Source organism: Capsella rubella, unplaced genomic scaffold (genome assembly GCF_000375325.1).
Source record: "Capsella rubella cultivar Monte Gargano unplaced genomic scaffold, Caprub1_0 scaffold_4, whole genome shotgun sequence".
NCBI lineage: Eukaryota > Viridiplantae > Streptophyta > Magnoliopsida > Brassicales > Brassicaceae > Capsella > Capsella rubella.
Window position 1 is genome coordinate 12,356,624 of NW_006238920.1, and position 16,248 is coordinate 12,372,871.

Genomic DNA, 16,248 nt, shown 5'->3' on the forward strand with positions numbered 1-16,248 from the left:
TAAATATACAGATGCATGCAGTCATCTACCACTCTTTGTCTTTAAAATCCTCATTGGTTTTATATATTTGACTTCCTATTTTTGTGATAAGATATTAGATTTCTCGAGGAAACTTTTAAAGTTGACAAAAGACACTTTAAAACATTTGACCAAAATAATTATATATTGGCCACATGATTTCTATTTTATTCGGGTTTTTCAATTGTTGCAATGTTACTCACATGGTCGTTACCCTAAATCATTGCCGTTTGATATTTACATTTAATTGCCATTCCTCGATTTGTCTTTTGTCGTCACAGCCATCAGCCTATCACATCGACGGGGGTCTTCTATATATATATCGTGTGCACCCTCCTCCACATATTAGAATCGGTTCTAGAATTTTTGTTTTTCTTAATGGATTTGGAAGGATTATATATACGTCTTCATTGGATGATAATAGTTTACCTAATAATCAATCACAGAGACACTTCGAATCGAATCCCTTTAAATCAACTTGCCTAGTAGTCATACGCACAGACAAAAGTGTGTGTATATACGTAGTTGATTCCAGTAAAGAATATTCTTGCAATTTTCTCATAAGTAATACTGGCCACTAGAGAAGCAAAAACAGATGTATGGAGATATTAAAAAACAATTTTCTCCGCATATTTGTATAATTTATCATCATATAAACGGTTTACTAGAAAAATATGATCATTTATAGTAAGTAGTATGTATTCTCATAAGCAGAAGAAGAAATATAGTTAGAAAAGATCGCTCCAAAAGTTTAATTTTTCTTGGAATGTTATCTACATCACCGATTCATGTTTTCTCTAGTGATTTATGTAGTGTTTTTGTTTTGTCACTATTCAAATTTAACTCCGCATAATGCATGTTAACAAAATTTTGTGTTATTTATAATTTCATATTTGTGTTACATATGATGTTTATTTTACCTTAGGAGGTATTCGATTGCATAAATTGAATACAAAATTACACAAAACATCATTCTCTTTAATCATGCATGATTTATTGATTCCATAAGTAATCTTCATGACTCTTATTCAAATCTTTTACTTTAACCACTTAAAAGCAACCAATTATATATGGGGTATAGTAACATTATGCACTAACTTCATGATGTGCATACGACAAAGTAGTGACATATTTGTATTATGGGGCACAAGAAGAGGCCCTCGCTCTTAATGTCATCCAGATGGAGGATGAGGACAAACTAATCCATCATTTCTTAACCCTCTTTTAAGATTCTAGTTTAAATTGCAATCTCACACCAGAGTTAAAAATGGTATATTCCGATATCCTACGGTAGTAGTATTATGAAAAACAGGATATAAATTTAATTTTGTAATAACTTACTTAGATATTATATATATATATATAAACGATCAAATGTTGGGGATGAAAATGATTATTGAAGAAAACAAGAAAATGAGAAGATTAAGCGTATCTTTCTTATAATGGGAAAGGGACTTGACAGGAGAAAGCAGATGAGAATTTAAAGAGGAGCACACAACACTTGACACTTGATAAAAAGAAGAAAGTTTTTAAAATTTTGTAAAGCATTTAATAATTAATTAAAATCAACTATAATATTAGTATTTAAGGGCCAAGTGGAGATTCTTTTGTCTTGTTAATTTGATAATTTGGGTCCACAAAAATAAAGCTAAACTATTAAAATAAATGGAAATTTCTAAAGTTGGAATAGAAAATAATAATTAAAAACAAAAAAAATTATATCCATATATATAATTGGTTCAGCATCACTAAAATATTTATTTCATGGAACCCACATTATATTTTCCCTCAAATCATACAAAAGGAAAATCTTTGGCAAATGTTGAGAATCAGATGCAAACAAACAGCGACACAGAAGATGTGAAATTAAACCATATTTGTCATCATACCATTCTCTCTATATCTGTATAATATATCCACACACATTATAAGGCCGGGAAAAAGGTTTTGGGGAATCAAAACGAAAAAATAGGTGTTTGAGTTATATCATATTGCAGCTGGCCTTTAGGAGACCAGTAACCCATCTGTATAAAACTAGACACAGAATGCTAAATGTGCTTACTGGTTTCTTAATCCATAATTATTACCAACAAAGATGTCATCTTCACTTAACAATTGAAAGTTACCATATCTTTATTATAATTACATGTAATATCACAAATATATATCTGTTGCATGTGTGTGTGAGTGTGAATAAAAGTAGACAAGGAAAGCTGGAATTACTAGGTTTATGTAGATTGCTGCAGAAGGAGTGTTTGTTAAGGATTGCAGGTTCTTTCAATTATGCAGGAAAAAGTAAATTTTTATACAAAGTGGAAGTGGTGTAGCAGTAAAACATAAGTTGCTTTTCTTCCAACATTTTTTTGTGTGTTTATCAGATCTATATATGTATGTTTAGGTATGTTCAACCAAAATAGATGAATCTAAAGGAACAAACTAAAAACAAATCGTTCTCGAAAAACCTAATTGAGTTTCTTCTTCCTTTTTAATGGTAATTTTCATTTTATTATATACGAAAACGTGAAACGAAATATTTGTCAATAATGTTTCTAGGTCCAAAATAAATAAATTTCCAATCACGTACACTGGACAAAACAAAACTTACTCGTTGCAACTATGTTTCTTACCAATTGCATGCAATGCAGCAACTTCTTTTCGTAAAAGTAAGGTATCAGCATATCTACGAACCTTACATTAATTCAATATATGCAAATCAAACTTTGTTGCATCAGTACTGTCCTACAATACACTTGCAAATAATTAGCAAATTCATGAGTAGGCCATAAACTAAAACTTCTTAAAGATATTATCGATTTTTTTTAAATCAAATAGAATTCTAAATCTCAATTTGAGTATACAACAGGAAAAAATGCAGTGAAAATATGTACGTAGAAGAGTTATAGAACATAAAAAAAAAAAAAAGATTATGTTAAATACATCCATAGAATTGAATCAACTTATTTGATTTCGATATATATATATATATATATATATATTAGAAAAGCGGGAATGCGATTAAAATTTTGTTGGGATGCAAAATGATAAATGACAAGACAAGACAATGGCGTTGTTTTATTGCATGTGAAGAGATGTGATGTTGACTTGTATGACTTGACCTCTCAATCTCCTCCTCCCTCTCTCTGTCTCTCTTCTGATGTTCCTCTATTTTTTTTTTCTTGTTTCATTTTCGTATACTTTTTCACTAATCCGAACATTTTAAAGCATAATTTTTGCTAATACTAGTAACATTATTTTTTTTTTAAATCAGAAACGCACCAAAATACGCATAGCGGAGAATCTTGAGTTCCATTGACTTCAATTCTCTAACTTGCCAAAATTAATAATACTAATACATTATCATTGGCTATATATATTCATATTTACTACTAGTAGTAGGTAATAATGACATGAACCTTTTTTTTAAATCTATCACATGAGAGGTCTCTTCCTAGTTTTATACGATACAGTTATGCGAAAATAGCGGCTTTCAAAAATAACGGTACGGCCGAGGCGTGTTACTTCAAACCCAAACAGACTCCGTTTACTTCAATTCTGTGTCTGTCTCACCTCTCGACACGTGTGATCACTTTTATCTGACTAGCTTCTGCTGTCTATCACCATTCACCACACCCGCCCCCTACTCCAATATTATTCCTATCTAATCACTGTGTTATAAACCAAATTTTATATTCTGTTTATCAATCTTTAGTTAAGACCAAACCTTTTTTAATACTGTTCAATCAAAAAATTATTCAATATATAATAAGCACATGGTAGAATACGAGGATGGTCTCCATCTACGCCACACATTCTTTGCAATGACCTAACAAACCAAGTCCACCCACTACTTTTACGTGAATATATAATTAGCAAGACTTAACCGAATTAAAAAGCAGTTATGCAAAAATACTATGTACGGTTCGGTTGGAATGTGATGAATACTAATTTTGTTGTAAAAGCACTGACTTCCACATGACATGATTAGCCCTAGCTACAGCTTAAGTCTCAGTCTCTTTTTTTATGCGTCTCTCTCACTCAATGTTAATGTGCAGTGCCAGTGGTATTAAATGAACAATGGTGTGAGCTTTTGCATATATTAACCAGCTGAGAGAGTGAGAGACCTTTGTGCTGAACCAAAACCTCCTCATGAAAATTCCTTTTGTTTCAGACGATAGGGAGAGAAAGGAGCTAGCTAGAGAGATAGAGAGAATATGACAATTGAAACTTGGGAGTTGGAGTTTAAGAGAGATACCTGAAACTTTCTGTATTACTGTGATGACTGTGACCATTGGGTTTTTGCTCTTCTCTATATATCAGTTTCTGCTCCCAGGGTCTTTCTTGTCTATTTCTTCGAGTTTTGTATTTTTGCCACTTAACTCTTTTTTGATTTATTTTCTCATCATTTTCACTGTATATATATATATATAAAATAAGATTTAAATTCGACTATATTTTCCTTTTTGTATTTTTTTGGGGTCAACATCTCAAGATTTATTTTCTTACAAATTTCGTAGTATCTTCAAATTTATTTGTTTGACAAGACATATACTTATTTGATTTGAGATCATAACAATAAAAAAGGTACTTGTGTCATTGATACTACCCCCACTCAGTAACAGTTTTCTTCTTTTTTTCTTAGCTCTTAATTTTATAATTTACCATATCCATATGCAAACACATTCTTATAGACCAATTATACTTTTAAAATGAAACTAAAATCACTAGCCACAATCGCCATGAAATGTTCGATGATGAGCTCTCTCTGTTTTTTTTTTTTTTTTTTTCTAATCAACCTGTATTTGAAAAGTTCATGTAAATAATAAATAATTAATAGATATTAGTTCATATTAATTAATTGAAATCAAGTCATTTAGTACAATAAAATCGATAGTCTTCTTCTTATGTTTGATTTCGTGAGAAGAAAACAGAATGGTTTTTGAAGACAAATAATATATATATATATATATATATATAGATATAGGGTTATTTGCAACTATAGTATAAATTCATCAACCGTACAAGATAGATAAAGTATATGTATATCTGATATACACTGATACACACTTGACCGATAGAAAATAATTATAGGGTTATATTCTGCAAATTATACAGTGATATAAGATATGTTTTCAAAAGATATACAATATATTTGGCATCGTACAAATCACAGATTCATATGAATTGTAGTCATAACAGCATTCGTATTATTTATTTGAATTGCTATATATACCCCCGAATTATATGTAGTATGATGTACTGATGTATCCTATAGTAAAAGATTTTTGTACCACAATTATTCGATTTTGTAACTTTGCATTATATGGAAAAAAAAAACTTTGCACCATATTGTACACGTGTTATAAAGATGCTTTTGATTTCCAAGTGTTGATGATCAATTTAGAATCCAAGGAGAAAACAAATTTAATCCAAAACATCAATAATAAGTATATATATATTTTTAATAATGTAGACTATATATAGTAATGTTTCATTTGTGAACACTACACGACTAACAAATAAAAATTTCGATAGGTAAAAAAATTAAATAAAAGAGTCAATGACTCAAATTGTTAACTTTTGTTTAATTGAGGGGGCAAAAATAAAAGAAAGGTAAAATAATAATGGCCCGACAAATAAAATTCGACTTGATTTAATGAGGATTTACCATTAAATTTGGTTGTCACTTTCATAGACTTTTTTCACCAAATTTATCAGATTCCTCCCACTTTACAATTCCATTTTTGGGAATTTCATTATTGAAAAGTATCAGTTTAATTTAATAATGAATAATTAATCTCCTCTTTAATTATTTACCACCCAACTACTCATCACATATATGTAAGTCTATGTTTTTGTTTTGAAATTAAAAAGGTACTTCCAGACTTCCAGTGATCTCCAAAATGCCTTATATAAACTGATTAATGGGTCATTTGAGTTTGGTCTATTGGGCTAAGGAGAGTCCATAAAAGCCCATCTAAACTGATGTAAGTAACCACTTTCTCTAACAAACTAAACTAACTAGCATAAATATTAAACCCAAAAGGGCCTCTCCCGCGAAAGTAACTGCTTTTAGATCAATTCAAGTTTGACCCGCTTCTCTCGAATCCTTTCTAACGTATTAATTGACAGAGACATCGGATCCTTCAACACCCCCAAGTTAAAAAAAGATTAAAGCTTTTGCACAAAGGAACCACCGGAAATTTTTTTTTTTTTTAAATGGCGAAATTATTCATCAAGCAAGCAGAGCAATACGCAGCAGCCCGACCAAATTATCCGATCAAACTCTTTGAATTCATAGCATCGAAAACTCCGAGCCACGACCTTGCTTGGGACGTAGGCACTGGTAGCGGACAGGCCTCACGATCGGTAATAGTGTTCTTCAATTTCTAAATTAACTTCCAATTTTCATGTGTTAGTCTTAGAATTTTGGACTCAAACTTCTATATCATCTATTGGGTCTACTACTCTTTTGATCAAAATTATTAGGTTTGGTAGACTTTTGATTCAATATCAAATTGGGACCGATTTATTATAACATTTTTTTTTCTTTTAGCTGGCCGGAATATACAAGAACGTAATTGCTACGGACACGAGCTGTAAGCAACTTGAATTTGCTGCAAAGCTTCCCAACGTGCGTTACGAGCTCACTCCACCGACGATGTCTACATCGGAGATCGAGAAGCTAGTGGCACCAGAATCATCAGTCGATTTAGTGACAATCGCACAAGCTCTTCACTGGTTCGACCTCAAGACCTTTTACAGCAACGTGAAGCACGTGCTCAAGAAACCAAACGGAGTAATCGCCGCCTGGTGCTACACCAACCCCGAGGTTAACGCCGCCGTGGACGATGTTTTTCAGCGGTTTTACGATGAGAAACTTGGTCCTTATTGGGATAAAGCGAGGAGGCTTGTGGAGGATGGGTACAGAGGAATTGAATTCCCCTTCGAGAAGATCGAAGACGATGATGAGTCAACGGAAAGTAAAAATTTCCCGGTAAAGTTCGTGACGGAGAGAGAAATGGTGTTTCAAGAGTTCATGACTTATCTGAGGTCATCTTCGGCATATCAGACGGCTAAGGAGAAAGGTGTGGAGCTTTTGACGGCGGAGATGGAAGGAGAGTTTGCTGATTCCTGGAAAGAAGATGGGATTGAGAAGAAAGTTGTTAGGTATCCGATTCATTTGCTGATCGGTAGAGTTGGACAACACCGTGTCTGAATTGATATTTTCGTCCAACATCTTGTCGTCACACGCAAGAGAGACACTATTTTTGTTTTGTTTTTAATCGATGGACAAAATAAACGTGACTCGTGTTTGCATTAGATAGGAAATGGGACCATTAATAAGTGACGATGATAGAAGTTGACGTTAAGACAGACCCGTGTTCATGTTTTATGTTTTGTAGTTCCAGCTTTCCTGGGGATCTCTAATCTTTCGCTGAGCCACACAATGACACACCGCACACGATTTTTGTCCTCTTTCGCTCTTACCCGCACGCACGACTGTACAACTTTAAAATGGTTACTACGTCGTACCTACTGTAGTTCCCAACCTGTTATACTAATATTACGCTAAATTATAGACTTGTTTTACATGACAATGGACGTACAATGGTATAATTTGGGAGTTTTAGTGAGGATTTGTAAATACATCGTCAATGCCATATTCCAATTTTTACTCTTCTTAATTACTTTTATCCCAGTTGCTTTGTTTGTGTTTGATACCAACAAGATTGAAAGGAACATGCCGCCTGCCTATCATCAATTTGGATGATGTTTCGTGGCTATTTCCATCCAACAAAAGGCCAAAACGCGTTCACATTTTCGCTGAACTTGGGGAAGATATATATTACAAGCGTCCAAGTATACAATTGTGTGTAGTATATATGCGTCTGAAGACGAGGAAGCATCCCAAGAAGTTTCAAAATTTGTAGCTATATGAAAAGTCATATATCATGTATAGACAGATCCAAAACACCACTATTATTGATAAGTGCAACAAAAGAAGAAAAAAAAAACTCTATAATACCATAATCATCTTGTTTGAACATATAAAACTGAAATAAGAGAATTCGAAATTGAAGACCTTTTTATTCTTTCAAATAGGAAAAAAAAATCGAAACATTTTAGTTACCGAGAGTTAAATCTCATCTCTATGTTAAGTACCATTCGCCGACTAAAATAAAGAGAGCCATGTGGAGTGTACCCTTAATTTAATTAGGAGAATCTCATAAGAACTTGATAATAGAAAAACGAATGTATATAAAACCTATATATATATACTTTCATATTATTTATGTCGTCCCTAACAATTAAAGAATTCATAGAAAGCATTTATACCTCCCGGCAGGGGTATGATTCTTTAAGCACAATCATGTTCCAACGCGTTGCTACTTATATAAATTTAATGGATCGATAAAGTCCAATTTACTAACCAACTAATTATAATAAGTCTTGTGGTGGTCCGAACATTCTACACGTATGTTGTGTGGTTAGGATTCGAGACATCGTGGACCTTGTGGTGCATGTATCTTTCGTTTACTTCCAACTTAGAGTTCGGCGGTATCTATGTAAGGATTTGGAGTAAACAATTACTTGTAAAAAAGGTAAATAGATTCGCATATTTTTTACCTAAAGAAAAAAAGAAGAAGAAACAATGGAGATGGGGAGAAGAGGGTCCATGACTCTATAAGGCCACGGGTTGAGTCTCGAGTGGAGTACAGTTGGTTGGCGCACTTGCTCTTCTCGACAATGTTTTTGTGGACACAAGTCCCTCCAGAAAAAATATGTACCATTGTTCTTTTATTTCTTCGTACTTCAAAATTATAGACCAATCAAACATCGTTAGAAAAAGTGTAACAAATTTTTCGGTGGTTAAATCCTTGAATATAGATTGGTTGACCAATAAAAAAACTTCTGTAATTAGAACGTCGACCAACATGTATGATGTTGTAGTCATAATAGGTTAACCAGTACATCAAATTGTACTATTATGAAATAAATTTTTCTTACAAGATTATTGATAGGCCCTCAACTCCGAGCTTTTCATTTTTGAAGCATTGTTTTCCAAACTATAAACCTAAAATTAACTCTGAATCATTAATCATTTCAATCTCGAAGAGATAATGCATGCTTAATAATTGGAGATAGAGAGAGCTGATTGGTAGATTTTGACTGCTAAGGATATTTCATGCAGATTTTTAGCCGAGATCGAGTCTTTCTCCTACTCATTTACTAGTTTTTTGCCACCTCAAACGCATTATCAAATTCAAAGATAATTACTATTCAAAATTTTGAAAGACTAAAGGATTTTTCTCTCTTTCTTATTTTTAATTGTGAAGATAAATCAAATTTTAATTTTATAGACCAACGGTGAACGTCTTAATTTAGTGCTTTGCCGTCACGATATTAATTAATACCCGCACCGCAAAATAGAGATTACAGTTGTTTATATGGAAAAAGAGAGAGAGAACAAAATAAAGAGAGAGCAATGTAGTGATGTCACCATCATCAATCAAACAAATGATAATGATGAATCATTCATCGCTGCTTTGAAGCTCCATCATGCGGCAAAAGTCTTCGAAGCAAACGAAACCGTCGCCGTTCCTATCAACCGTCGCTATCATACGGATACACTCTTCTAACGTGCACCGTTCGTCTCCGATCACTCCGAACACTCTGTGCAACTCCTCCGCCGATATTTTCCCGTTACGATCCGCGTCAAAGAACTCGAACACCTCTCTCAGCTCCTCCGTCTCTACGGATCCTTCCCCGGACGTTCCGGCTACACGGCTCGCGAGCTCTTCGAGGCGTATAGAATCGCCATCGTCGTCCCCGTCGACTTCTTTAAGCATTAAGCTCACCTCCTCTTGACTCGGCGGTTCAGGACTCAACCTGCTAAGCAACGCCGCGAGATCTCCTCTAGAGACAACGCCGTCGTGGTCACGGTCGATGAGTTTAAAGGCTTGGACAAGCTCGGTGTAAAAGTCGCCAGAGTTGTGAGGGAGGACACTGATGGGAGTGGCGGTTGGGCCTGGTTTGAGGTTACCGTAGGATCCGTCGGAGGAAGAGGAAGAAGCATTTGAGCTGAAGGAAGAAGGCTCAGATCTGGAGACGGAGGCTTTTGATTTGGAGCGGAAGAGACGTTTGGGGCTGATGCGGCTGAGGCTAGCGGCGAGCTTCATATCTAAGAAGAAGAAGAAGATAAAGAGAAGAGGAAAGAGATGATTGAGTATTGAATATTTGGTTACTTGATCTCTGGTTTGAGAGGAAAGAACGAGGAAGGAGGCTATTAAATGGGCTGAGGAAGAGAGAACCCATGGCAGCTTCCACGAAGCTTCGTAGGGAGAGAGAGTCTCAGTGCTTTGATGTTTTTTTTTCTTTTTTCTTTATATACTTCTCAACACTATCATGAATCATTCTTTTTTTTTTTTTTTTGGGAAAATTGTTATTTATTCTTTATTAGGTTGATTGTCATTTATTACTACTATGACTATCCAATTCATTTTTTTCCATATTTAAAAAATATATATATATTTCCGTTTTCTTTGAGACACATTTGCCGTTTTTTATATAGTTTCAACGTATCTATTGGGTAGGAAACAAATATTTATTTAATTGTATATCTACAATAGTTGGGTTTTTTTTTAATAAAAAAAGATGATTTTTCTAATGTAGTAGAGTTCATAGTTGGAGTAAAGTACCAAAAAAATGTAATTGTCTAATAACTACATAGGATTTAGTATTTGTGTGTTTTGGATTTCGATATATTAAGTATGGTTTCTGACATCGTCACAGAGATGCAGGTGCAGTGGTCGTCTAGTCATGCCTCAAGAACCTAATTTTCCTTTATTTTATTTTTTAATTGAGATTAATAGTTGCGGAATTTAGAGGATGTTTTTGTAAGAGTATTGTTTTATTAATTTGTACTTGGCGTAAAGTTTGGGTTATGTCTCTTTTTCGTGACACGCGAAAGCAAAAACAGTAAGAAATTTGTGGTCTCTTTTATGTAGTCAATCAATATATTTTTTCTTTTCCGAAAAAAGGCATATTGTGTGTGTAAATTTCTCAACATTTGCATGAGCCTTTTTTTAGTGCTTAACCTCAGCGTGGCCAAACACGTTGTGTGTTTCTTTCTTTTTTGTTTTTCCGTTGTATATAGGAACCAAAACTTTCGACAGCATTAGCAAAACAATGTTAAATTCAACAGTTTCGGCTATATATAAAAAAATAGGGATCATATCTACACAACGTAAGACGCACTACTTGGTACGGCCGTGACCGTCTTTGGTTCTTAATAAAATAAAATAATAATATAAATTTGTGTGTAGAGAAATGAGTACACAATTTGATAGAACGGAACCGAATAGTTTACAACTTTATATCTCTTGATGACATTCGATCGATGATAATATAAAATCTGCACTGGATTGATACGAGACAAATTAATAAAGTTTTTTTTGCTTGCTTTTCTTGCCATCTCAGTATTTGAAGAAACTTTGATCAGGTTAGTATAATGGAATATATAACTCCCCAAGTAGTACGTCTTATGACACTCCCTTCTTGGAATCTCTCTAGTATAGTATAACTCTTTTACGAGCTAGCCCTTTGTCAAAAGAGAAGAAACTCTTTACTTTGATGCTTTTAACTAAACTACACTCTTGTCCCCTGGGATATCAAAGTGATTGCTTCGTGGATGTTGCAGTTTTGGTTTCTGCTTCTGTCTCCGAGAATCGTGCAAGATTTTAAAGATTTATAAAACATGACGCATACATATATAGTGATTCGGATTCATCAAGCATTAGAAGAGTTCACAACAACAATTTTTTTGATTTGTGCGTATATCATGTTTGCGCAAGGACCATGCTATATAATCTACTCGAAGAGATTCATACGGTTCACTGGTCGAACCATTCTGTGACTGAGGACTACGGTTCGACTCTGCATACTACGACCTCAATCATGGTAGGCCACTAGAAGAGTCTTAAATGGCAAGAGTGCCCGTCTTGTCACAAGTCTCAATAAGTGTCTAAATGCTGAGAATATTCCAAGATTATAGGGGGGGGGGGGGGGGGTAAGGTATCAAACAAATCTTATTGTTTATTACTTGTAAACTAAGTAGCCATATAATGTTAACGATTACAAAATCTTTAAACCTCAAGATCGGGGGATGTGACTTGACTCCAGTATGTGTTATTTGGTATAGTCTTATTCTCGTTGCTAAACAGATGCAATCATGCAAACACAAACGACAAATAGGTGTATATCTAAAATGGAACAAGTAGTTGTAGATCAGGATAGCAAAGTTTTTAGCTTTGAGATTGACAATAAGTGGTGCAGTATTGTTTCTCAGCCCAGCAAAGAGCTGGCGTTTTGGGGCAGCAATAACAGCCACTTGCGAACGCATTGTTGCAATCGCCAAGGTAGCATGCAGACATATCGACTTTGTTTGATCTTCCTATCCTCACACCTACACATTTAAGTTGGAAACACACATCAAGTCAACTTTGATGACTCCAAAGCAAAGAGATATTTAGTAAAATATTATATATGAGACAACTAATTATACATACACTGATGTAGAGCAAATAGAGAAAGCAATAGTATGCAGATGAGAGATGCATGCGATGACTTCATGGTTTGAATCTCTTTAAAGGATATGATGTTGTGTTTTCTAGTTATCTTTGTGAGTTGTTGTAACACCCAAAGCTTAATCTTCTATATATATAGAAGAATCAGAGAAGCTTAAATTAGGTAATACAGTATTTAAAGATAGTATATACATATATCCTGCGATCACGATCTTTGAGCTTTTCAAATATTTTGGTTGATTTCTAAGAAGACTGATCTTAGAAATTATGAAACTATTCTCTACTTAAACTTAAACATTTCGCAAGCAAGAGATCAAGCTTTGTCAACAGAGTACCTCTAACTTCAAGCTTTTAACAAAACTACTCTTTTGTTTCCTGGAAAATTTATAAATGATTGATTCATGGATATTGCAGTTCAAAATTCAGCTTCATCTCCCAGGACTATGGAGCTTTCCTAGATCAAAAACATCACGTACGACTTTAGTGATTCGGATATATTAGCATCAAAAGATTGAGTCTCAACAACGTCTAAAAGAATCTTAAGGTATATTACGTGTAAACAAAGCAACCGTACACTGCAACAATACTTCCACAAGAGACGCTCTCGCACGATTTTAAAACCTAAAGAAGGATGCGTATGAGACTTGGACCCAAAAATTGTAATTAGGGGTCGTCTTATCCTTGTAGCCAAAGCCAATCCACATGCAAAAACAAATGAAATACCCCAAAAGGCTAAAACACTAAAACAGAGCACATAATTGGTATAAATAATATTGTTCCCAAATCTTAATATCCTAGGAATCATCAGTTTGTAAGTTGTCTGTACAATTAATGGTATATACAATAGATCATATATAAATAAGGAAATGTTTTGAAAATTCCTGTCAACAGATAAATGGAATGTTTCCATAAGTAAAACAAAATTGGAAATCAACGTTGCTCTATTCTTCTAGTTGTTTCTAGATGAGTTGTTAATGTCAAAGCGTCAGAGGCAGATTAAAGAAGACATTTCAAACCCTAACCAATCTAGACTTTTTCCTCAAGCAAAATTCGTAGAGCCCAAGAAACTTCAATGTCCCAAAATCACTCTGAGCCACCTTTTCCATAATCTATATATATAAAGCAATAAAAAGGAAAATAAACACACGAAATATATATTTAGACGCACATTCACCAAGTTGTTGAGTTTTGATTTGATTTAACATCATTCAATGTCGGGTCTTCTTCAGTTCAATTTTTTCCCAACCGATTTCTATTACCCCAAGCCAAGTCGAGTAGAATGTGTCGACAAGACCAAACCTTGTGTTCAATCAGTGTCGACATACGGATTTAAGAAAGAGAATGCGATAGTTGTCGGGGGAAAGAAGCAAAGTGGGTTGATCCTTTATGTCAACGGCGAAACAAAGCTGTGTGGGTCGTCGCCAGATGAGGTATCTTCAACATTTCTCGAGTCTTGTTCCTCTCATAATTGTGACTTCACCAACTAGGCTTTATTTGCTTGTTTTAGTCATGGTTGTTTTGGATGTTATGCTGTTTGGACTTTTCAAATAGATGTTTGCGATTGGTATTTTAACGTTTGTAATAGAATGAGCAGGATCGTGATTGTGACATAATATTGGTAATGAACTTTTTCATACTAACCTTCTTCATTCCCCCTGATAACAGTTGATATGTCATTTTCATACTAATCTTTTATTCTCCCTGATTAAAACCATTACCTAACAAACAGCAATAATGGAACCAACCCATGTGGCCATGTGGATGCGAAGACCATAACATTAGGTGAAAATTCCACGCGAAACGAATCTATTTCTTTCAATGATGTTCAATACTATAACACAGAGATTTGTAATGAACTTTTTCATACTAATCTACTTGTAATAGTGGATGAACATAAAATCATTGAGATATGATCATATGAATTATGAACACAAAGAGATTTGTTTTTTCTTTAAAACTAAAAAAAGGCAATAAACTATGAGATAGAATAGTGTCTCCCCACCAATTTACATTTCAAGAGTAAAAACGAAACTAAGCCAGAGCGACAAATAGTCAAATAACGTGAAGAACCGAAGAACATAAAGCAGAAAACGAAAGAGAAGGATCGAGAGATCAGCTTTTCCACAAATAAATAAAGGTTTTTGTTTAAGCAAAACCCTCTTTACAATCAAATCCCGAAGCTTATAACGCAGAGAGACTCCACAATCAGAAGCAAGCATCCAAAAGACAGCAACAGCACAGAGCAGCAAGACTGCAAAAAAAAGAAGAAGAAGCAAAAGCATTGTTCAAGAACACATAAACAATCAAAAACCAATAACAACAGGAGACAAAATCACAAGTCTAGTTGCATTGAACATACAATGTATAGTAGTAGTAACCAGTAAATGCAGAATTCACTATAAACAAATCAGATTCACAATCTTTTTAAGTAAAAACCATCAAAGAACAAGAAGCAAAGATAGTAATAATAGTAATAGTAAGCACACACAAAAAGAAAAAGGAAAAAAAGTCAAGATCTAGAGAGGAATATTCAAAGAATCTTTAATGAGCTACCCACATGCAAATTATTCCTAAAGAATAAGGTAATGAAGTATTCAGATACGGAATATAGTCAAGAGATTCAAACAACACCAAAATTCCAATCTAATAATAATAAAAATAATAAAAAAGAAGAAGAGAGAGTGGGTGAGACTGACCATCCTTCTAGAAAGCCAGGACTGTTGTTCTGTTGTTGGTGATGCTGCGGGGGCGGAGGATACTGGGGAGCGTACGGTGGAGGATAGCCTTGCTGAGGATATCCCTGAGGTGGATAGCCCTGCTGTGGAGGATATCCTTGAGGAGGATAACCCTGTGGTGGATACGCATCTTTCGGTGCTGGATATCCCTCCGGTGGATAACCTATATACAATTATACAATTCAGATCCAAAAAAACACGCTACAAAATATAACAGAGCCAGATCTATATTTTTTTAAAAAAATCATATAAAAAGTGATGTGGAATCGAAAACGGAAAGAAGGAAGGAAGACCTTGGGGAGGAGGAACGCCGACGGGATGTTGATTGTATTGGCTCATTGTTCTTGATCTCCTCTTTCTCTTTCTCAAGTGCTTATTAAAGTCGTCGCGGAGAAGAAGAAGATCACACGAACCCTAGAGAGAGAGAGAGAGATCGAACAAGTGGGACGAAACCAAAGTTATAAGAAGAGCGATTGAGAGATGCACAAAAAAGGCTAAAGGAGGAGAGTCTTTTAAGTAAAACGCGTTTTTCCCTTTTTTTTTTTTTTTTTTTGGCAGTTATATTAAATTGTTTCTTGTTTTTATCCTTAACTTTAGCGTTCAATACGATGAAATTAAGCTCTCCTTTATCCTAATTTTAATTTTAATCAAAAACAAGATTCACGCGGTTTCTCCTCTTTTTCTCATTGGTTGTTTTTAATATGTTCTAAAGTTGAACTGTTGGGTTGGGTGTATGAAAAAAAAAATCTAGTGATGCTGCTGAAACTGTCAGTATCTTTACTTTACAATTTCTTCTAATCAAATATTTTAGGTTATCTTGTTCGATTCTTTTGACTTAAAAAACACACACACATTGTAACCAAAGAAAACAACTGTTCAGATTTGTTTTGTGGCATGATTAATTGGAA

At 34.3% G+C, this 16,248-nt stretch overlaps 4 protein-coding genes across 5 annotated transcripts; 1 reads left to right on the plus strand and 3 right to left on the minus strand.

The window, feature by feature from the left end:
* Positions 1-6,160: 6,160 nt before the first annotated feature.
* LOC17888209 (putative methyltransferase DDB_G0268948) lies at positions 6,161-7,439 on the plus strand. The gene is made up of 2 exons (XM_006294736.2): positions 6,161-6,384; positions 6,572-7,439. Exons 1-2 carry the CDS (start codon positions 6,235-6,237, stop codon positions 7,232-7,234), a joined length of 813 nt encoding a protein of 270 aa, XP_006294798.1. The 5' UTR covers positions 6,161-6,234; the 3' UTR covers positions 7,235-7,439.
* Positions 7,440-9,357: 1,918 nt separating this feature from the next.
* On the minus strand, positions 9,358-10,360 carry LOC17887843 (probable calcium-binding protein CML35). Its single transcript, XM_006295412.2, has one exon. It carries the CDS (start codon positions 10,197-10,199, stop codon positions 9,552-9,554), a length of 648 nt encoding a protein of 215 aa, XP_006295474.1. The 5' UTR covers positions 10,200-10,360; the 3' UTR covers positions 9,358-9,551.
* Positions 10,361-12,096: 1,736 nt separating this feature from the next.
* LOC17890257 (EMBRYO SURROUNDING FACTOR 1-like protein 4) lies at positions 12,097-13,319 on the minus strand. Of its 2 annotated transcripts, none has more exons than XR_002834407.1 (2): positions 12,941-13,319; positions 12,097-12,484 (listed from the first exon to the last, which is right to left on the minus strand). XR_002834407.1 is itself a non-coding variant. In XM_006295671.2 (2 exons), the coding sequence occupies exons 1-2, from the start codon at positions 12,649-12,651 to the stop codon at positions 12,324-12,326; spliced, it is 225 nt and encodes a 74-aa protein (XP_006295733.1). In that variant the 5' UTR covers positions 12,652-12,666; the 3' UTR covers positions 12,097-12,323. The 2 variants fall into 2 exon arrangements, 1 of the variants encoding a protein (XP_006295733.1); XM_006295671.2 differs by lacking the exon at positions 12,941-13,319 and adding an exon at positions 12,588-12,666.
* A 1,174-nt stretch (positions 13,320-14,493) lies between these two features.
* On the minus strand, positions 14,494-15,831 carry LOC17889843 (cysteine-rich and transmembrane domain-containing protein WIH2). The gene is made up of 3 exons (XM_006295249.2): positions 15,634-15,831; positions 15,302-15,503; positions 14,494-14,856 (listed from the first exon to the last, which is right to left on the minus strand). The coding sequence occupies exons 1-3, from the start codon at positions 15,677-15,679 to the stop codon at positions 14,811-14,813; spliced, it is 294 nt and encodes a 97-aa protein (XP_006295311.1). The 5' UTR covers positions 15,680-15,831; the 3' UTR covers positions 14,494-14,810.
* Between the last annotated feature and the right edge of the window lie 417 nt (positions 15,832-16,248).

Coding starts and splice junctions, on each gene's coding strand:
- LOC17888209 (XM_006294736.2), top strand. CDS start 6,235: ATGGCGAAATTATTCATCAAGCAAGCAGAGCAATACGCAGCAGCCCGA. Junction 6,385..6,571: donor GCGGACAGGCCTCACGATCG/GTAATAGTGTTC, acceptor TTTTTCTTTTAG/CTGGCCGGAATATACAAGAA.
- LOC17887843 (XM_006295412.2), bottom strand. CDS start 10,199: ATGAAGCTCGCCGCTAGCCTCAGCCGCATCAGCCCCAAACGTCTCTTC.
- LOC17890257 (XM_006295671.2), bottom strand. CDS start 12,651: ATGAAGTCATCGCATGCATCTCTCATCTGCATACTATTGCTTTCTCTA. Junction 12,485..12,587: donor TCTATTTGCTCTACATCAGT/GTATGTATAATT, acceptor TTAAATGTGTAG/GTGTGAGGATAGGAAGATCA.
- LOC17889843 (XM_006295249.2), bottom strand. CDS start 15,679: ATGAGCCAATACAATCAACATCCCGTCGGCGTTCCTCCTCCCCAAG. Junction 15,504..15,633: donor CGGCGTTCCTCCTCCCCAAG/GTCTTCCTTCCT, acceptor AATTGTATATAG/GTTATCCACCGGAGGGATAT. Junction 14,857..15,301: donor CCTGGCTTTCTAGAAGGATG/GTCAGTCTCACC, acceptor TTTTTTTTGCAG/TCTTGCTGCTCTGTGCTGTT.